Below are 22,797 nucleotides of genomic sequence, written 5' to 3'. Positions count from 1 at the left end.
ATAGCGGTCTATTACCCAATCCTTTCCCTTACACATTGAGTTAGTCATCATATGAGCCTATAGGCACATTCGTCATACATTCTATATCGCATCTGCCTGAAACCAATAAAGCGCATTGAATTGCGATCACGGCAGTATAGCCCCTGCGCATTGGTGATGCACCTGCCGTTTCAGAACAATCTTCGTTATGAGACATTTGCATTGTGCTTGATTTAACAAGTCCAGTACTGACGCAAGATGAACTGTTTATTGGTAAGATTGAAGATAATGGACGAAAGTCAAGTATTTGGGGTACAATGCAACTCAGTCTGTCTTGCATGGGCGCCCCATAGTGATTTGATCAGATGACAATATTTGTTGAATAAAAGTATAGTGTACCATTCGAGAATTCTATGTTGTACGTATTCATGCATACAAATTGACCGAATATTGTAATTCTAGATGTTATTTGTCATATAGATTGGCGTGGATACACAACCAACAAGAATAACACAATAAAAGCATGTTTTAAACATCTGTGTGATCAATGCATTGTTTTTTGCAAACACAACCCCATTTGCATATCTTGATATATCGATATGAACTGGAAGAATACATATTGAAATAAACGTGAAAAAATGTTCTCCATAAATGCATCAATGAGTTTAGTTTGCCTTGAAAATATAACGTGTCAAGTCAACGATTAAAATCCGTTTCGTCGCGAACAAACTATAGCACAGTCGCTCTTTGCATGATTTGGATAAGAAAAATTCGAGAATACTTTCAATTGTCAACTTACAAATTGCAATTTGAATGTTCTCGTGACGTAGAACGTCCTGGTTTTCACGTCGACCAGTGTGACTTGATACGACCCGTATTTTGAGGATTCCCCGACGTTGGTGTCGCTTCCAGGCCAATATTGGTGGCACTTTAGTTTGTTGTTCTCGACCAAATTCGTAACCTGAGATAGCGCGATACGGGTTATGGAGCAGCCTCAGCAAAATACCTTAAAGTGCATCAAAGCAGGACTGTCATATACAGACATTGTGAAAATCCGAAGCATTCATTCGTGGAAATTTAACTCGCCGCAAATATGAACACAATGCGGGTAAGGTACCGAAGCCGCACGAGAATAAATAAACAAACGCGGCCACCACAGCCTACAGTAGCACTCAGGGCTATGGAGCAGTCGTAAATTTTAAATTGCTCCAGCTCCTGCTCCGGAGCTCTCTTCTATGATGAATTAGCTCCGGCTCCAAACTCCGGAGATCATTGATACCAGTGCTCCGGCTCCGGCAATTATGGTTATAGCCGTCGCAATGAACCATCATTTTATGGGGGTATACAAAGTCCTGCGACGTAATATTTACTTTGTATCGACTGTCCGCACGAGAACGCAATTTACTCCATGACATTACATGTTCAGTGTATACACATGATACAGCATTAAAACAGTGACGTGATGTTTTAATAACGGTACTGCGCTCGTTAATATCAAGCCATACAGTCCAATTTAATCTTGAAATGGTGCGATTTCTTCAGATGTAACTGCAGAAATAAGCGCATGTCGCAACCTTATCAGCAGAAATCCACTTTTTACCAAATATACCCAATGGCTTCAAATTCGATATTTGTGGGCTCGTTACCAGTCCGTCCGTCGTCGATCAAGTTTAGTGGAGTATAGAAGGTTCCCCTTCAAACGAATCGAATAAACACGAAATTAGTGCCACTGACAATCTGGTAGTGCATCAATATTTGAGAACTTAATTCAACACCATGCACTGTACAAGTCAGTAACCAAATATACTGCAATCTCGCAAGTGACATTGCGCGACAATTCCAGAATAAGAGTGTATTATGCAGACAAGAATGAATACACAAAATTGATGATTACAAATTGGAAAGCGCGCATCCAATCATAGTCATAGAATTGGCTGGACAATTGAAAATGTAGGGTAAATTAAATATGACTCCCTTGACGAAAACAGCTTCCGACCCCGTCATTAACTGATCAAAGATACCTTAGGGGAGGACTACATCGTTATGCAGCGTTTTTACGGTCGGCGGTCATCATCATAGGAACGCCCGTTACGTACCAATGATCTATTTCTAATTGCTATAACTGTCGAACCGGCAACGATTTTGAGATGTCCATCTGTCCAACCATTCTATACCCCATATGTCGACTATATTGGGTGCATACCAGTCCGTAGACTCATGTTTTTCCAAAGTATTTACACAATTATGGCATAATTATACGTTTGAAAAAATACTGTTTTGAGGCCTTTTTTCAAAACACTGCAAAACGTGTTTGAACAATGTGTTTCAAAACACCATTTGTTCAAAATGCAACCCTAACTGACCCACGTTAATCATGGAGAGTCAATATATTATATAGATTGCCGAATGCATGAACACAATTTATCAATACAACGTCGAATTTATAACAAGTATAGGGCCTATTCATGTTACGGAGCATTAGAGTTTGTTCACACTTCTCGATATATTCACTGTATAATCGACATCTATAATTCGACTTTCTGAGATATAGCATTACTAGTTCTGACGGAAGCTTAGGTTTGCTCAGTTGCTTTTCGCTTATTAGGCATCCCGATTCCTGGTGTGTGGGATAGGAAGAGACGCACAATATGTTACCACTACGTTGAAACGGAATAATGATTAAAACCGCTTCATTGCTCGTGACACGACACCGCTGCAATGAGTATGTCCAAATTTTATGTTGATTCACCAGGAATTTAATCATTCGTGCTAGAGTGCGTAAAACATTACACAAAAACGGCCTGAACATACATATAAATATATACGTGGAAAATTTCTGGGCCAAGCGAAAGTGCGAGTCAGCAATAAAAGCGATGCGCAAGTTCCGGTACACTCGACAGAAACGATGAAGGACGGGGAATGGTTTGATGATATGTCATGAAAACGTGAAGCTCTTCTTCGCTGTTTTCTCAGTAAATTAAACGTTTATTGAATCCAAAAATTAGGTTGTGAAAAGGCGAGTCTCTCGGGCTTAAAGTGTCTGTAAGCACGTAGCAGCAAAATTCCTATACAATCAATATATAGGTTTATAGATCAATTTCCTGGTCATTATATACCAAAGTCTAACAAACGCCTTTATGGTCGTTAATTATAACTGGTAATAAAACAGCAGAAAATTGTCTGTGCACACGTGCAGTATATAATCTATTGACATATCCCATCATGTCGCAGCCTATTTGAAACTCACCATAACGATGGTGGCGCAATTCTGCTCCCACATCATTTTCCAAAAGTCTCCGCAAGTGTTTTCTTTGGGTCCTTGGCATGCGATGAATTTCTTCTCTTGCAAATATCCCTAGATACATAACTTCGATTAAGTAACCATTCGCCGCAAACAACGAGATGCGGGGACTCAGTCCAGCAATAATACTGTTTGATAAGCTCGGAGAATGGAAATAGGGCGGATGGACAGCATATTCAGAGATGCGTCCAGACTGTTTTTGATCGCGTATGGATTGAAAGTTATTTGACAAAAGTTTTCCAACACAGCAGTATCGCATAAGTATGGTAATGGGGTGATTTCAAGGTATACAATATTAGGATATAGTTCATTCGTAGTATAGTTCATCATTCCTTGATCTGCAACAACCTAAATTTCTTGCACATACAATTCCAAATCCCAGACATAGAATCGTGAAATCAATAACAATTGTGTAAATGTGAACGTGAAAACGTGAAATGTAACTATCGGTGTGACCATTATTGATGCTCTTTTGATGGGTGTTACCAGTTTTTAAAGGTGTTTTGGGGGACCGTTTCTCCAAATTTCTCCAGGGGTTTCCCAAATTTCGAACTCGGATGGGAACGGGATTGCGAATCTGTTTTGTCGCATGGGATGGAACCTGAATATTTTGTTCTGTGATTGTGCATTACCAGTAGCCTAATATATAATTTGTTTAACCAAATATGACTATTTTTGGTATTGAAATGAACCCCTTGCGGTGTCTTAAAGCTACTTAGCGGTCACCCAAACCAAACCTAAAAAAACTCTGGGTGTTACTATCACCTCGGTAATGATGCTATTGGTATTTACGAAGCCCTGCATAACACATAAATATGTTTACAATCATACTGGGCTGGACATTAGATGTACGGACGATACAGGCTGCATTCCCTATCATACTACAATACAGACAAATTATGTCATGTAGGCCCACTTACCGGTACAAAATTAGCATTGATAAAGTCCTCGCATTGTTTTCCGTTAGGAGGCACGGAAAGGCGCACGCGAGTGGAGTCGTAGGGAACCACGTTGTCGTAACGATTCTTCGCCGCGTTATCAGGACTTCGCGCATTGTCCACGCTTGATCTTTCTGTCTGTATTGCCTGCGCGAATGACAACAAAGCGACTTGAATACTTTGCGATGTCACGCGATGATGGAAATCCGTCCGGTAATAAATAGTTAATTCAGAGTCTGTGCTCAAGGTTAAAGACTAAAACTGTAACAAATTATAGATAACTAGCCTCCTTAGGTTAGTTATCTATAAACGTTATACTTCTTCGGTCATGCTTACAGCGTTGGCTTTGAGACTGTATAAGTGTATGTATAGTATATACATATATTTACCACTGGTAATAAACTCTGTCTCGAAAGTGTTGTATTGGTATCTTATAAGCATTTTTTGACTTGAAGTCCATGTAAGTTGGCGAGTTTCTCTCATATTTTATTACATTTTCTCGTTGTTTGCTATTATTCCATCTGGCAATTATAGCCGGAATGATTGCCAATCTACATTATTGTAATGCAAGTTTCTGCAAATTTGTGATACTTATACTCAAAATATATCTTACCACTCTTTAACAGCGTAGCAATATGCTTAACTGGCATCATAGTCTCCGCCCAGAAAAAAGAAGTTGACCAATAATGTGGCATCGCGGTATAGGTCGCAGGCGAGTGAGAGATACAATGTCAAGACCGTCGCAGAAATCAAATTTTGAGATTGTCTCTCATTTCAATGGCAAGAACGTGGTAATGACTTTAGCCCAGTTGTTCTTAACATTTACTAATCTAGCTCACGGTAATCTGAGAGCCTTCGGCGAACTCCCTATTTTCGCATAGACACAAAAGCAAAAATCCACCAAATTATTACACATATGATGCACATATGTGGTCAAAGTAGTCCTCGTTGGTGCTTAAGTAGAATTAGAAGTAACTTAATAAATTTCTGCTCATGTAAAAGTAGATATACCGATTTCTAAGTATGTAAAGAAGTATGAATACTACACTAAATATAACGAATATTTACACTGTATCAGTGTTACTTCTGCTGTATGAGATGGGTGTGAGCCGACCAACAGCGAGCCCCTGAGACTGACTCAGCTCGCCCAAGGAGTTCGTTTGAACCGCGGTTACGAAACATTGCTTATCAGCAGATATAAGACTTCTTCACTTGCACTTCAGCAATGCGAAACTTAACAAAGACTATTCCCGTGCTACCGATTTATGTGCTACTTGATCCCACATACGACCCATAGCATGCACAGTAAGACATCCGTCCAGACGGAACGCCCCACAAAACGGAAACGGACAGGCATCCAAATATTTGCGATTCCACTTTACCTTGAATTCTTGCCTGAATCCGAACCCGTCGTCGGCCGCCTTTCGTCTGTAATTGGTCTCGAAATCTTCTCGATAAATCATATGACTCGACCCGTCCTTGAAACAATGGCACAGTATTTGGTAACATTGTCTCTTAAGGCCGGTAGGGCATAAAATATTTCAGCAACACAGTGACCTTTACAGCTAATCTATGAAGTCACAGTACGATTATACGTAATGGTGTTAGGACTATATATTTTTAAAGGGGCAACAATCACTAACCGATTGGACTTCTGTCATGTGAATGGGATTGATCGGCCTTCTGTCCCCTTCGTCTTTTGAAAGGCATGGGAATTCTTTTCCGGTGCTGGAAGAAGAATGACATTTAGGATAATCGTAAATTATCAGATACTCATAAATTTTAAAAAGAAGAATCCTGAAAACAACGAATGGATATCTAGAAAGCGCATTGGGGAGATCTGATAAAATATTAGAAGGCTCACCAAATATCGTCGCAAATCACGAAATTGACAAGGCGAATTTCACTTGGATTGGCAAAATTCACCCAAATACAATATAATAAGGCCTGCTGTCGACCTATTGCTGCATGACTGAAACCCTATGATATGATTTACGGCTTCTCGCGAAGACAATTTGACGAGGACATAGTGGTTTGATCGTATCATGGAAAGTATCTCTTACTTTCATTACCTCTATCACACGTCAGTGTCGAACTGAATACGTGCACATTCGATGCCGATTTTCCCGACAATTTCCAGGGTCCAATGGTTCGGTATGATGTTTACAAGGGGCTATTGCTATACGTTATAGGACACTTTAAGAGTGCTATCAACACGACTCTGCGACGCTAAGATTGCTACCTTACTGCTAAGTGTTGCGCGATTTTAGTATTTGGTTGTACAAAGTGTCGAACACCATGTCCCAGTTTGCGTTCAGTATAGAAAAACGAATGCGAAGCTGTTACATTCCGTTAGAAAAATGGGACTTTATGCCCACCCATAACGTGCACCACGCACATTTTCACACAAAATAGTTTCTATTCTAGGAATACGTATTCGTTATATACCAGCAGGGTCGGTTACTCATTAATTCGTAGTTCACTTGAATAGGTGCAGATGTCCAACAGCACTGACAACCTCTTATTTACGGAAGGGCAATTAGTGAGCGATTCGCCTTTTCGTGACGCCGTGAAACCGGAAAGTACTTGCAGCCAGAACGCAAGGCGTGAGGTAACGTATACACCATTAACACCATACAACACGTCACAGCAGAATTCCCAATCGAATCGGATGATGTGACATTAATTGGAGAATGTCTTCAAGTACGGTGCAGGACTAGATCAGCGCACCGTATACAGTACTGTCGAAGCCAGCGCCGTCTATTTAGATTCTTTAGATTCGTAACTGTTTGCTTGGTAGAGGGTTGTTACCAAAACGCGATCCATAACTGTAAATTCAATCATTGGAATGAATAGAATTAATCCCTTTCGCCCGCAGTAACATGCTTACAAATAACTATCTCGAGCAAATAACTACCCAGAGATTATAGATTTCGAATCGGGTAATAATATGCTATCATACGACCGCAAATAAAATAATTCCAGTCACACACACACTTCAATAATTGAAGATAATTCGGCATTTTCCGTCTATATCTATATTTCATAGCGCTTTTATGACAGCGCTCCGAGGCAATCGCTGTTCCACAGCAATGTCTGTTCCGTCCACATGAGCGTTAAACTGCCTTTATGCTATAAGCAGCAAGCAGCCTTGTAGATGCTGGCGTGGTTTCAAATCCTACTTTGTTTAGTTGTTTTTCCGTTTGTGTTTTTGGTAGTAAATTTTAAATTTTGAGGGTAAAGAGGTCTGTAGTATTAAGACGCTCTGGACCTGGGTGGCTTGGCTTTAATGACCCTGCTATATCGGGTTCTATACCAACACCGAGAAAACTATTACCGAGACTGGACATTACCGAGAATACACCATAGCAAGGGTCACCAACCTTTTTGCAACCAAGAGCTGCTTTTTGGCTACTGATCGAAACGGCGGGCTACCATTCACCCCCGCCGTTTACCCGTACCAGACTGAATATTTCCACACTTGTATACATAGCACTGGGCACTGGACAGGAATCACATTGTGGGAAGACTTCTAAGACAGCGTTGTAAAATCAAAACATCTTGATATAATTAACTAGCCACAAACATTTTTAAGAAACCATGAATTACTTCCCGCCATGTTTGTATAAATTATGCTACAACAGTCAACTCACATTTTTAAATAATCAGTCCACTGGAAGCCTGGCATTGCATGCTATCAACTAGCGCGCTGTTCTCTGATTTGTAGGGCTATTTTTGACATGTTAAAATAAGTCAAAATTGTAGCGTTAGGTCAAAAAACTGTCAAAATTGTTTACAAAGTCAAAAAAATTTTGACCCCTGCATTTCGTTTGTATCGAAGATTTTGCACTGTCGGGGAGCTTATCAATCATTTGATATTTTACAGCTTGTAGCCTACTTTATAGGCCTACCATTGTAGACGACCCAATGTCTGCTCATTGCGAATCATAAACGGTCAAATGAAACAGATAGATTGACATGGGGTTACGGTCAACGTACTGCATTATCGTAACTGGAGCAAGACACCATGGGCATTGCATGGTTCTTATATCAAGAAGCGCATGATGAAAAATTGTGGCGAAGACAACATTGTTAGAATGTAGCAACACGGTGTGTCACCAGCAGTGTGCGCACAGCTTCAGTGTTGTCAGCCAACAACTGCTGCTGTTGAATGTTGTTTCTACATTCTTGGCAGGCTGCTTAGTAAGGACAGACACTTTTCACCCGAGAACGTAGGAAAGTTCTTTCGTTGTACTACAACAAATTTTAATTATTTTTACCATAATACGTGATGTAACCACTGGAATTCTTCATAGGGCCAGATTTCGTTATAATACAATATTTTCATGTGAAAATTTGTCAGTTTCAAGTCAAAAACATTTTTCAGGCCAAAATATCTTCGTAACGACGGACAGTTCCAACCAGAAATGAAGACAAGTAGTATAATTTTAACATTATGTGCGAAAACATCTAATTTGTACACATGAGGTCAAAATTTGGTCAGATGTAAGATTTTTCAGGTCCAAAAATGTCAAAATCTTGATTTTTAGGTCAAAATCTTCGCCCTACTGATATGCAAACTGGCACTGCAACTATGAGTGAGTCTTCCAGATGAGCATCAGTGAGGCGGGTTCTGTGTTTGCTTTTATTAAAGCGTTTGTCAGAAAAGGCTGATTCACAACGATAAGCCCACTTCTTGTTTATGATAATAAAACATGACCCGTTGATGACTGAAAATTGTGATTTGGACTTGGACGCGACCGTTCGTAAAATTACTCGAATTCGGACTGACTTAGTGAAAATGGACACCACCGAGAATGCACATTACCGAGAATGGCCAAAGTCGAGAATCTAACTTCCTGAGACGGAGGTTGTCGAGATATTTATATCTGAGAATCGACACCGAATGTGGCGACGCCGTGATGTACATACACACGACCTGTATATACCAATGCAGAACGTGCCTGCACTTCATACATTGCGTTCTCGGTAAAATCCATTCTCGATGATGTCCATTCTCGGTAATGTCCATTCTCGACAATGTCCATTATCGGTGGTGTCCGTTCTCGGTAGTTTTCATTCTCGGTAATGGTTTTCTCGGTATTGACCGGACACCGTTATATCGAGCCTCCCGTCTGTACCTTACTTATCACATCATATTTCACCGAATTGCTTTTTGTCAAGTATGATATGAATGCGCAGTGGGCACAGTTGACAAATAACGATTTTCTCTCTCTCTCTCTCTCTCTCTGCACGACAAGAAAGAACATTGAAATTATAATCACGTGTTGGCAACATCGCGCGTAAATTTTAGTACTGGTACTCGAAATAATTGGTATATCGCTATTCGAATCGGATCGTTGCAATTAATAAAATCGATTCCGATACCAGTATTTCAACCATTGTGCCTGGTCCTAATTAAGTACTGCTCAGATATTTACTGCTGAGCAGTAAATATCACCCTTAATAGCTACAGAGTGAGCACGCAACGGAAGCGTGCGTATGAGTCGAGGGAAAGTGATGATGTTTCATTTCCACCCAAGATATGATCCAATATGGTGTAACTTGAAGAAAAATCGCCCTAAAGAGTTGAATACGCGTGTCGAATCTAAAGCCAAGTTCGACTTCTGTCATTGATGAAGCGACAGATTTCACTTCCTGGTGGCAGAGTCTTAAAATGCAGCATCGCTGACACAAGATGGCCACGTCTCATATAAGGCGGTGATATAATTGGCCGATATATTTTGTTAAAAGTAGAGAATAAATGAGAAGTAATAATGGACTAAAATCTCAAAGTCTCCAAATTCTGAATTTAAGAACAAATCCGAAAGTTCAGCTATTGTCATCATTGTTTTCCTTAACGCTAATTTCAAGGTATAGTCTCACCGCTAATGCACTCCCGTATGACATTAATTTATAAGACAAGGGCGGTCCACTACTCTGTATTGTGCTATGCCTAGCTAGTAGCTAGTACGCCCATCCAAGCTCAAGATATCTTATATACTCACTAGTACATGTACGCAACACCCACGAAGATGATGAGCACAATAACGAACAGCACGAGGGCAAACGGCAATATCCAATCATTGGCAGCTTGCTTTATCTCCGTGGTTGTTTCGGAAACTGATGACATCTCAGCAGCAGTCGTGGTCGCTGTAGATTCCGGAGCGGTTGTAGATACCGTAGAAGTTGTAGATTCCGGAGCGGTAGTAGATACCGTAGTAGTTGGATATTCCGTATTAGTCGTGAATCCCTCAGTAGTTTCAGATCCACTACCGGTACTCGTTTCTATGTCCGCAGTCGTTGTGGTCTCGGAAATTGTTGTCGATGTGTCAGTCTTTGGCGCGAAGGACGTCTGTGCAGAATTGGGAGTTGTGACCTTTGGGCTGACGGACGTGGTACTATTTGTCAACGTTCCGGTGGTTGTGTCTCCTGCAGAGAAAAGATAACCCGCGTGAAGCTAAATATTTATTCCACAAACTGGTATCGAACAAGATGTGTCCATCTGACTGAATATTAGATCGTAACAGTGTCTAGCTTAGTTCAGTTTGTAAACAATTTTATCCGAACACTATACCATAGGATTTAGACACAATGAAGAGATAGGAAGGTGTCGAAACGACTTGGAGTCGTCTTTGAAATCCGACATCCGTCTGGACGTAAGCGATGTAAAGAGGAGACATGCATATTGAACAAAAAGTAGAAGAATGTAATATAAAAGGACAAGCGACAAAATGAGACGACATGTGACGAAAGGAGAGATTAATATGGCAAGTCGTGTTCCGATATTCTTGAGGGCTGACTATTTTTCTTTCAGTAGAAATTGCTTGTATTTTGACTTGAATGAGGGCATGCTCGACGACTGTCGTATAGCCGGCGAAATACTGTTACACACTTGAGGTCCGGCATATTTGATAGTCGGCCATATGATAGTCGAACGACGAGGAAAGCATGAGTGTTGCACTTATATGCGCTTTTGATAACGAGAGAAATAAGTCTTTGAAATTTTCGGGGCAGTAGCCGCAATGGAACTGATACATAAACTTGGCAATTTCTAGTTTCCGTATATCTTTTGTGTTTATGACGAAACAGCTACGAAACAACAACATTGCAAATGGAATCCTATCCTAATATCTAACAATGTAAATGTAATATCTATGGGCTAGGGCAAGTTTATGCAACTTTTTCAACTTTTTTTAGAGCTTCCGACAGCTTTCTAAATACCCAGAAGTTATGTGATACGGTGTTTCAAGCTGTTTTAAGGAATCTTATATTGCAACATTTTGCGATTTTTCTCCAATTTTTCATGCAAGTTTTTGCAACTGTTTTCATTTTTCATGAAACTTTTTGCTAGTGTCCTGGATACGGATCGATTCAAGCATCTCATAGCCTGATAATTTCAAGGAACCTGTCCATAAATGCAACTTTTTAGTGCAACTTTTGTGAAAGATAAATGCAACTTTTGTGAAAAATAAATGCAAGTTTCCACGGATTTGACTGCAACAAAAAATTGCCCTAGTAATAACTAATTAATTATGCACTCGTGTTTCGAATAACATTACCACATTTTCCGGATGAGCAGTAGGGCTGTTCAAAAATAACTTTTTTTCCTGAATCTTGCTGGTTACTTGATTAAATCGTTAGGTTGCCTTAAAAAACGACGCATACCAAATTTGAATTCATTCCGACAAATATTCGCGGGTTACGTAGAGTTTGAAAATTTTGGATTTGCCCAAAAACGCAAAAAAATTTTTTTTTCAAATTTTTCTGCCAACCCCATGAAATTGTTGGGCTGTCTTCAAAAACTATGCAAAACAAATTTGACTCAATTCCAAGCCGTAGAAGCGGAGTTATTTCAGTTTTTATTCGATAATTCTGGGATTATCCTTGATTGGTGGATAATCCAAGAATTATCACCGAAAAACTGGAATAACTCCGCTTCTACGGCTTGGAATTGAGTCAAATTTGTTTTGCATAGTTTTTGAAGACAGCCCAACAATTTCATGGGGTTGGCAAAAAAATTTGAGAAATTTTTTTTTTTGCGTTTATGGGCAAATCCAAAATTTTCAAACTCTACGTAAACCGCGAATATTTGTCGGAATGAATTCAAATTTGGTGTGCGTCGTTTTTTAAGGCAACCTAACGATTTAATCAAGTAACCAGCAAGATTCAGGAAAAAAAGTTATTTTTGAACAGCCCTAATGAGCAGTGAACATCAATGCTGTTTAGATTCATAATTTCAATAAATCGTAATGACGTGGATATCATGAAAAATAGTTGTAAAATCTCATGGTTGGGTTGTTAAAGGATTAAGCGTTTGGAAGTTGGAAATTCCGATGATGATAGCCTCCGATATTTGTCAATACAATTGAACCATACTGTAGGAAGAAGGAATTTTATGACAGACAATGAATACTTTCATAATGATCAAATAATAACAATGGTGAAAAAATATAATAAAAATTGGCAGAACATTTAGGAATCGTATCTGAGGGTTTCAAGGTTGCTAGGTTGCAAGCGAAAATCGTACAATAAACAATTTTGTTTTAAGATAAATTAATAATATTACATTGCAACTGATTATTCTGAACTTACAAGAGGTGGTTGACGTAAACTGAGTGCATTAATGCAACGTTCTTTGAGTATTTCGGTAGAGTACTTATATATATATATATATATGATTGGGGTTTACCGGTATTTATGTACAATGTACATGATATCCGTGGAAGTCTCAACTACGACTAATCTAATACCCCTATAATGATGTTGCTGTATTTTGGTCTAAAACAGTCTTCAGTGTGTAAAAATAGCAAGTAGAGTGAGTTTCTGAACGTTATAATACGAATGAGCCGTTCTTCATTTGGCCCATACAGCAAAAATATGTAGTTATATTCAAAATAGCCCCATGGGTTATCTCCAAAACCAGAGCTAATTTGAAAAAACTAAGGTCATATTCGCAATCAGTGACCTTCGGAACCCCCAAAACCACTCTTACCTTGTCTGCCTAAAATATGTGTTGGCCAGTGTAATGGAGATGAATGAGCGATGAGAGAACTTGGCAATTGCAATTTGGCGTGTTTTTGGTTTTGCCGCAAACACAAGCAATTGTTAAAAGGAAGCAGTGTGAAATCTGTTCCGCTTGGTAAAAATCTACTCGAAATCAAAATTTGGATCAACCGAATCGAATCTTCTCAAATAAACCTATCAGTGTGAAGGTCCGAGTTTTGAGAAATTCACGACTATATGTAAGTGCAAGAAAATGAGCTGTAGAGCTTCTTGCAGATACAGAATTTCAATATACAATTGAATAATGCATTCATATTGAAATTAACCCGAATATTGCCATCTGATACTCGTCAGGATTAATCGTCAGCAACTAGACTATAGAGAATTGGAGAGAACATAGAATATCAACAAAATAGCTGTTTTCTATTGCATAGAAAGATTTTAAGTAGATGTGAACTGAACACAAATAGTCAGGAGAGCGGCGACATTTCAACTTTTCCACGCGACCATCAAAATCAACCAGATAATATCAGGTGCGATCGCACCAGCACCAGAATATTATAGATCCACTCACCCGATGTTGTTGTAACAGTGTCTGCGGTCGTGCTGCTGTCACTGCTGCGAAAGGAATTCGAGATTTAAAACCCTAACCTATGCTTATTCGCCCCAAAAACTGGACCTGTCTATAGCATTGCAATCGCAAATTACTGCACCACAGCTACGAGTTTCATGAATGCGAGTGGCTATATCCTATATAAGTTGAGGAAGCAGGATTTATCCTTATGTTGTGCAACAAAAGCCTACAGGAAGAGCGCGTAATTATAAGATGTAAAAGAGACATGGCTATGGCAGTACAGAAACACAATGTGTGTTTGAATCATATATTATATGCTATGCTATTGCAGCAGATAAAATCAAAGGCCCCATACAGTCAGCTATAACGCGTGGATTCAAAAACTTCCGTTAAAAGCTGTTGCCATACCGAATTCTGTGGAACGAGACTACGGCATAAACATGAGCAATATTCAGCGACGCGATGCGCATCAGTTGCAAAAATGGTGACAAAATGACATGTCAGCATAACTTACCTTGGATTCGTGGTTGAACTATCGGTGCTTCCCGCAACTATAAAAAGAAAGATCACAAGCCTACATTAGTAAATCTCTAATTTATTAGGTTTTGGTATATTTATCATCATAATACACGAGATATGATCCAAAACTAAAAAGTAGCAAAAGGCTAACTTTCCTAACTGGTAGACGGCCGCGATTTTCACAAATCAGGGGTCACCATCTCAGAACGACTCGCGGGCCACTTTTCAAATTTCGTATAGGACGAGGGCCGCAAGAATACAATGTAAGAGACAAAATAGACAACGCCGTTTAGCAGTCACATTTTAATAATGTTTTATCAAAGAAATGCAAATACAACGAAAAGTGTCATGGTCATCACTGTTATTTAGCATTATGAGCTGCGCACGATACTCGACAACGCCTTTCGGCGAATAATGAATGCATATTGGGGCCAGCGAGACACGGTACGAAAGACTATCACCACACAATGCTTGATCTTGAGCGGAAGCCCCAAGCCGCTCAAGCATTGAACATCAGTGTTGCGATAATATTTTATTCCAACCGGAGTGAGGATCATCATCCTCCCACGTCTCTGTTGATGAATAGAAGATGGCATACTCAATCGTACTATCATCATCATCATCATTGGTTTATTAGCAATTTTATCAGTTCAATACACCACAAAAATGTGATACATTGAAAAGACAGGAAGATGTCGAAGCGACAAGGAGGAGTCTATGGAATCTGACACCCACCTTGGCCTATAGGCGATGTAAAGAGGAGGCTGCACACTGAATGAAAGTAAAGAAGATAGTGTAGAAAAAGAAAGCGACAAGGAATAGGGCGGCATGTCATGGGAAGCGAGATCGATAGGTCAGTCGTGGTCCGGTAATCTTGAGGATGGACTGTATTTATTTAGTAGTAATTGCTTGTATTTCGACTTGAATGTGGACATGCTCGTCGACTGTCGGATGGCCGGCGGGATACTGTTCCACACATCAGGTCCGGTATATTTGATAGAGCGATGATCTTTTCAGTCGATCATATGATATTTGGACGACGTGGACGCGCGTGTGTTGTACTTGTGCGCTTTTGATTCAGAGGTAAAGAAGTCATTGAAATATTCGGGGCAACGACCGCAGTGGAACTGATACGTAAACTTGGCGATTTATACTTTCCGCATATCTTCTATGTTTAGGACGCCGAATCTCTTCAGCAGCGACTTGTTGGATAGGCAGCCAGGCCACTTTGGAGCCCTAGCTATGACTTGGAGTACTTTATGCAGTAGTTTTTGCAGTGGCTTGAGTGCAGTTTTACTGGCAGCCCTCCAACAGAGGATGCCATAATGTAACTTCGATTGGATTAAGGATTTAAAGAGTATCAGAAGAACCCATGCTGGCAAGAAGCGCCTAGGCTGTAGAACAGGCCGCACTTCGGTGATACTACTTCATCGAATATCTAACAAGTAGCCTACATGTTAACAATTCGGTACGTACGACACAATGACAAGCTAAGCTAAGAATGGTGATGTAATAATGAACAGTGGAGTTTAGAAATCCCACGTTGAAAACACTACACAACAAACTGTTTATTGTACAATGTACAATGTACAGTGTACACTGTACACGTACAGTAGGGTTGTTCAAAAATAACTTTTTTTCCGGATCCCGGGGATCCACTGATTAAATTGTTAGGTTGCTTAAAACAACGGTGCACACCACATTTGACGCAATTCGAACCCGTAGAAGCGAAGTTAATGCAGCTGAAAGTTTTTGATTTGCAAATATAGCACAGACGGTGGAAAATCCCAGAATTTTGAATGAAAAACTCAACTATCTTCGCTTCTACGGGTTGGGATTGCGTCAAATTTGTTTTGCATCGTTTTTGTAGACAGCTAAACAATTTTATGGGGTTGAAAATAAAATTTTTAAAATGTATTTTTTTAATATTTTTATAATAAATTCAAAATTTTCAATTGGCTCTGCATCGGAATATACTGGTTGGAATCAAGCCAAATTTGGTAAGCAGCGTTTTTTCGGAAACCTAACAATTTAATCAGTGAACCCCGGGATCCGGAAAAAAGTTATTCTTGAACAATCTTAATGCACAGTGTAAATCAGTGGTTCCCAAAGTGGGCGCTGCCCATGAAATCGTCGATTGGGGAAGGGGGAGCGCTGGCTACAAATTGGGTGGTAGGGGGGGGGCTGAGAGCAAATGGGGGCAGTGGAGGTTTAGACGGCAACTGCTGTGTAGTGTTGAGACGATTGAAGAATAAAACAGCAAAATATGCAGTAAGGATAAGCGATGGCTGTAAGGAAAATTGCCTTCCGGCTTATATTTATCAAAACGTGCTTTCAGCAGTTCCGTGACAATCTTCTGACTCACAGCAGAAGACTATACTTCACATAGTCGGAAGTCGGGATTTCAGATTGTTCTTGTAAAATATAAAACCGAACATAAATTTTCATGGTTCAGTTTATGTCACAGTACACAGTATAGGCTACTAATAAAAGTAAAACAGTTGTTAAAAAACTTTTACGAAGAATGTTGTTCAGATATGTATAAAAGAATTCCTACGATAAATTGAAAATGCTGGGATCGTCATAACTGACTACGATTACAAGTCACAATTTCCTTATGTCTGCTCAACACTCACGTGATCCTTAAAAAAGTGCTGCAACTACAGCGCCCCCATTTTGTGTCTAATCTTAATACTTACCGGGGGTATTTGTTGTCACCGTTGCTGTTGCTGTTGATGGCTCGCTAACTGTACTTGAGGAGACAGTAAGTGTAGAAGGTGTCACAGTTGTGGCTGTATCCGAAGCTGGCGAAGGACCGTTCATAGTGGTCATGGTGCTTGTGATGGTACTTGGTACGTTGGTGGTATCTGATAAATAGTAAAAAATGTATAAACGATGTGAATTACAATCTGCTTTTAGTGCTCTGACGTGTATCTCCTAGTCTACAAACTACGTCACATCACAATTAGAAACAATTACACCATAATGAAAGATTTCCTTAGAGAAGACAATGTCTACTAGACATGGATCAGGAAGAATCATCTGCCAGATAAGAAACATTTGATTTCATGGCATCTCAACATGGTAATGGTAGTTATTCTGAATGAAAAAAGCGAATATCATGTTAGATTCCATTTATGTAATGCCTAACATTTATAATGAATTAGTGTCCGTGAATGTGATTCTACAATGCTCAATGATCTGGGATTGTATATTGGCTATTGCCCTCCAGATGCAGGCCTAGTATCATCACAGTACGTTGGTGACATCTGAATATATCATTGAAGGTACAAATATTCCCTAATCGAACCATTGTTTCGATTACCAAGCCAAACATGGATAGAAAATATGGCATACCGGCATAATTCAAGCGATGATGGATGAAAAATCAAAATCACTTACTTTGACCGTTGCAGATGGAGTTTACTGCTAACACCAGGACGGCAAACGTGCGAAGACATGACTTCATTTCCATAACGTGGAAGCTACTATTCCGATGTCTATAGACGTTGCTTTTACATTTATTAATATTATTTAGCACGGATTGCTATGCATCTATAGATTCCATCTTGTTAATTGATATGACAGAAGTCACCACAAAAACGATTACGCGCGATCGCGATCAGCGAACACCATACTGGCTATGGCATACCTAGGCAAATCCGTTCACAAATGTTAACTTTTAAATCACACTCCGTGATATAATACCTCACTAACTCAATAACCAAACAGACCCATATGCCCCGCCCATATTCACATGAATAGAGTGCTAGGTGGAAATTAATGATAGAAGGTCCGGTATTGATATCAGTCATAAATGAATAAATGAACATTTCGCATTGAGTCGACATACACTGTAATACAACTGTATGCTGTACTGGTACGTAGATCGCATGCATCGTGTTTATTGAATCGAATTTGCTGAATCAGGCATATCGACAGGTGTAAAATCGCCAATTGACCATCGATGTCGAAACACCATGAATTTCACATGATGGTACCTAGAATCACGCAGTGGACATTTATTTAGTTCGGCATGCATGCGCGATACACGAATTGGCGGAAACTGCGTTTGACTTTCAGCGACGAATCATGCATGCGTTTTCCAAGTACACCACGTTTCCACCGCCACCCATAATTACCAAGACTGGGAAATGACTGGTCCACCACTCACACACGCAACGCTCGAATGATGGTATAGTGAGCCAAAGAAGTGGATACCGCTGACTAAGCGTACCGTTCATGTGCCGTATAGGTGATTCGCGATGCGAGTACCTCGGTGGTGTTTTATTTTACGCACTTTAAAATGAATATTCCGAATTGTCCGTTTCAATAAACCGTTACGTAGAAAAATTGAAATATTCGGAATTGTTGTGTACCTGTACAGTACATGTACAGCCGACCGCCGGAGTAATATTATATAGATTTATAATCGATAAGAGATCAAATACATAGCCAATGTGTTTGTAGGCTTACTAGCTATAGATTGATCAGAATAGGGCGGGTTAATCCTACGGATCACCGCCGATTTCGATAAGTCCTCGGATCAAGTGAACTCATGCCGTAAACAGCGTAGCCTATCTGTTGTAGACCATTGACTATATTCAGAGCACGTATCGATATATAAGTAGAATCAATTCCTTTAATAACTGCTGCTGTATACTTCACAATCATTATCAGCAACAATGCAGTCAACAGTGCTCAGTGATTGGTGATGTAATGGTTTCCGTTGCTTCATATAGTAATCGATTATATGAAGCAAATTAGATATGGCAACTACAAGCAGTTCGTAACAGTTATTCAAAGCGCAAGGCTACTGGACTTGGTCGCACAATCAATGCTTACACATGCATACAATGCATTGACCAATATGTACAGCGTTCAATTTACATGTTTCTATAATCCAAGTACGCCGCGTTTCGCCTTGTGATGATGTAGTAATCTTCCAACTATTGGCCGATTGATCCATTAATTTGAATGGCGGATAGGACTCATGTTCTGAGAAGGTACTTGAAACCATCCCTAACCTACCACTGAGTAAAGGAAAGACGGCATGGGCGGAAACGTGTCTTGTGCACCAAACAGTCTAGTTCCAGGACATGCGAAATATTTTCCGTCAATATATATGTATAGTGCTATAATGATAAAGGTCGATCCCCACAATAAACTCATATTGAAAAGAAATAAGTTACAAACTGCATGTCGTCAGCATTGCCGGTCAAATAAAACGTAGGCGTATATCCGGCGACTGTCCCAGTGTCCCTATCTACCAAAACCTACATTTCTTCTGGCTATTTACAAACGGGATGCAGAGACACTGTGAGATCTCGTAAGAGGGTATAAGTTAATTCAGCATGAGACTTGGGTGGAACGTCTTTCTCGAAGACTGATTTTGTGCATGGCCTGTTTGCAAGTCATTCATGCTTATAGTTCGCTGTAAAATTCGAGAAGCGGGTTGTCGTCTGAAATTTCCCTTTACGCGCATCATTTGTGGAAATAACGGAAGAGGAATTTTAATGACGCGAAAGCCGCCCGACTGTGAGCAGCCTATATTTTAATCAAAGACGAGCTGGCTATCGATCAAATTTACCTAGTACGCCGCCGCTGGTAAGGCTTTTGTGTGAATAACGGAACAACAAATAACACAGTATACTACTTTCGAAATCAATACTCAATAAGGATTGCAATTATCGATGCTTGAAGGTTCGCCACTATAAATATGCTTATAGGAATTGAAATGCAATTCTACTACGCGTACTAAATTTGCTAGCATGGGGTTGTAAGCAAAGCGGTAAGCTAAAAGCATTTGATATAGGCCTACTCTCCTATTTCATAAGAACTGACTATAGGTCAATCGAGGCTCCGCTACACCCGATTCACCACTGACCACATGGAAATAACGACCGCTATATGTCTTACAATGAGGTTCTACATGTCGCATTTAGAGCCGTTCCACGACACTACAGCATTCAACGTATGTGGCCCTCCATGTCCTTGCCCAAACTCTTATATATGCATCCTGCCGCACAACTAGGGAGACGTCGGTAACTTATTCCGTTATATTAGCACGCGAGTTTGGTATTTTGAATTGACGAGAAATAATAGCCGCTGCAACCATCGTTCTAGTAATGATAAATCACCACTGTGGAAGCAAAACACTGCGCTGCAACATACGATATCTCACGGATATGACACGAGATACAATATTCAATCTATTGACAATTCTGACAATGCAATCTTACACCAATCGGAAATTTTGGAAAACATCATTAAATCATAATAAGCTGCCTATCTGATACTGGAATACATTTCCCGCTTAACGAAGTCCAGCGGCGACGATTATTTCAACCTAACACACGTTTGAGCCTGGTCAATCGTTTTTTCTGGTTATGTTTAGCATGCCCGGTATGCGCACAAGCGTTAGTAGATTCCGCGTAAATTTCGGGCGTAGACTGGCGTCACAAGTAGGCGACCGATGTTCACCAGCAGAGCGAGAAACTATGACGTTATCATAACCGGAAGTACGTATATAATGCAGAGAGCAGAGGTGGTATATGTAATGCTCAAATGCGAAATCACAGGTGTGTATGTATAGCGCCACGGCGCGGATACGAAACTTGACTGTTGGAAGGGTGGCGAAAGGCTGACAGTTTTAGCAATATTGCGAATTCTTTGATGCATTGTCACGAATTGAATAATGATCAAATTGGAAATTTAGGAGCGAAGTCGTCTTTCCATTTTCACGTGGGCATTGGGCACGCCAATGGGGGTCATTCGTCTGTGATTCCTTAACATAGAAGATATGCGGAAACTAGAAATCGCCAAGTTTATGTATCAGTTTCACTGCGGTCGTTGCCCCGAATATTTCAATGACTTCTTTACCTCTGAATCAAAAGCGCACAAGTACAACACACACACGTCCACGTCGTCCAAATATCATATGATCGACCGAAAAGATCATCGCTCTATCAAATATGCCGGACCTGATGTGTGGAACAGTATCCCGCCGGCCATCCGGCAGTCGACGAGCATGTCCACATTCAAGTCGAAATACAAGCTATTACTACTAAGTGAATATTTTTTGCTACTTGCCTTTTTCTATGCTATCTTCTTTACTTTCCATTCAGTGTGCACTGTGCATGTCTCCTCTTTACATCGCCTAGGCCAAGGTGGGTGTCTAATTCAATAGACTACTACAAGTCGCTTCGACACCTTCCTATTTTTTCATTGTATCGAATTTTTGTGGTGTATTGAACCGATAAAATTGCTAATAAACCAATGATGATGATGATGAGTTTTTCCGCACTGCGCGCGATTTAGTGACACGTATGTTGAATATAATGTGGGATCCACCGCCGTCGCAAAAAATGCCATCAAAAACAAAGAAAAATACCTATATCTTTCAGGCCTACTGAAATAAAAGTGTAATTGTAATCGCAATTATCAGATAAAGATGTGTTCCTATAGAGTCGGGTTTAAGACCGTTTGGAAGCTTACAGTCAAAGTCAGTGGTTCTAAACCTGGGGGCTGTTTGCCTTTATTCTGTGGATCAGGAAGATGTTGAACATAATCAGCTTCCATAATATAGTATTGGCAAATGTGACGATCGACCTTTTCTAGTAATCAGCTTATCAAATTTTGAGCGGGGGCACGCAACATTTTCAAATTTGAAATGAAGTCGCGACTATAAAGGATTGGAAATCAACGGATGTACAATGTACAATGTACATGTACAACCTGTGTGGTGCGAACCGTCATTTCAGCTCATTAACAGTCTTATCTGTGGCGAGATAGCGAAGTGGTATAATTCGCGGCTGCAAGGGCTTTGGAGCAGCCGTAAATTCGCACTGCACCAGCTCCGGCTCCGGAGCTTTCTTATATCATACATTAGCTCCGGCTCCAGCTCCGGAGCCGCATTATTACCACTGCTCCGGCTCCAGCTCCGGCTCCGTCTATGAAAACTATCGAAGGTGTCTGTCTATATCAGGCGTGGGCAACCTGTGGCCTGCGGGCCATATGTGGCCCGCGAGAAGGTTTTGAGTAGCCCGCGAGCAAATTTCCCATTTATTATCGAAATTCTGTTATATTATCGAAATTGAATTGCTCAGATTGTGAACTTGCAATGCCAACCAAAAATATGATTAGTCTGCCCGCGACACTTGGGATGTTGATGACTAAAATATCAGTTCCGACGCATTGGCAGATCGAAGGTCCAGTCACATTTTTAGTAAATCGTCATATACATTACAATAAACTAAAAAAAATAGTAAAATTTTTCTTCACGCTTCGCGTGTTTAGTTGGCACACGTTTTCTTGCTTTGTAGCCTACCCCTACCTGAAAACAAAAAACGCCTGTTTAGCCGATTGAGTCTAACTATATTCGCAATCACTAGATAAAGTATTTTCGCGCTTGCGCTCGCAGAAAAATCGTCGACGATGAAATGTAGGCACAAAATGATTGTCGTATATTAGCGGAAATC

The 22,797-nt window shown here is 40.2% G+C and overlaps 1 protein-coding gene across 4 annotated transcripts in view; it reads right to left on the bottom strand.

Annotated features, from left to right (window-relative positions):
* LOC145452566 (receptor-type tyrosine-protein phosphatase epsilon-like) overlaps positions 1-20,790 on the bottom strand; it is a 37,167-nt gene extending 16,377 nt beyond the window's left edge. The window contains exons 1-11 of one of the 4 annotated variants that reach the window (XM_080330741.1): positions 17,720-20,790; positions 17,017-17,184; positions 14,313-14,349; positions 13,799-13,842; positions 10,400-10,650; positions 10,227-10,351; positions 5,862-5,946; positions 5,601-5,696; positions 4,201-4,365; positions 3,227-3,334; positions 779-940 (exon numbers count right to left, since the gene is read on the bottom strand). In XM_080330741.1, coding sequence (XP_080186867.1) covers positions 779-940; positions 3,227-3,334; positions 4,201-4,365; positions 5,601-5,696; positions 5,862-5,946; positions 10,227-10,351; positions 10,400-10,650; positions 13,799-13,842; positions 14,313-14,349; positions 17,017-17,184; positions 17,720-17,792 — 1,314 coding nt within the window. In that variant the 5' untranslated portion in view covers positions 17,793-20,790. Of the gene's footprint in view, positions 1-778; positions 941-3,226; positions 3,335-4,200; positions 4,366-5,600; positions 5,697-5,861; positions 5,947-10,226; positions 10,651-13,798; positions 13,843-14,312; positions 14,350-17,016; positions 17,185-17,719 lie in introns of all 4 variants that reach the window. The other 3 variants (XM_080330740.1, XM_080330739.1, XM_080330738.1) reach the window with 3 other exon arrangements.
* Between the last annotated feature and the right edge of the window lie 2,007 nt (positions 20,791-22,797).

This window comes from Botryllus schlosseri, chromosome 12, assembly GCF_051294905.1.
Source record: "Botryllus schlosseri isolate E-star chromosome 12, Bs_hap1, whole genome shotgun sequence".
Classification (NCBI taxonomy): Eukaryota; Metazoa; Chordata; class Ascidiacea; order Stolidobranchia; family Styelidae; genus Botryllus; species Botryllus schlosseri.
Note: the sequence above shows the minus strand (reverse complement) of the source record. Positions and strands in the feature narration are given on the sequence as shown.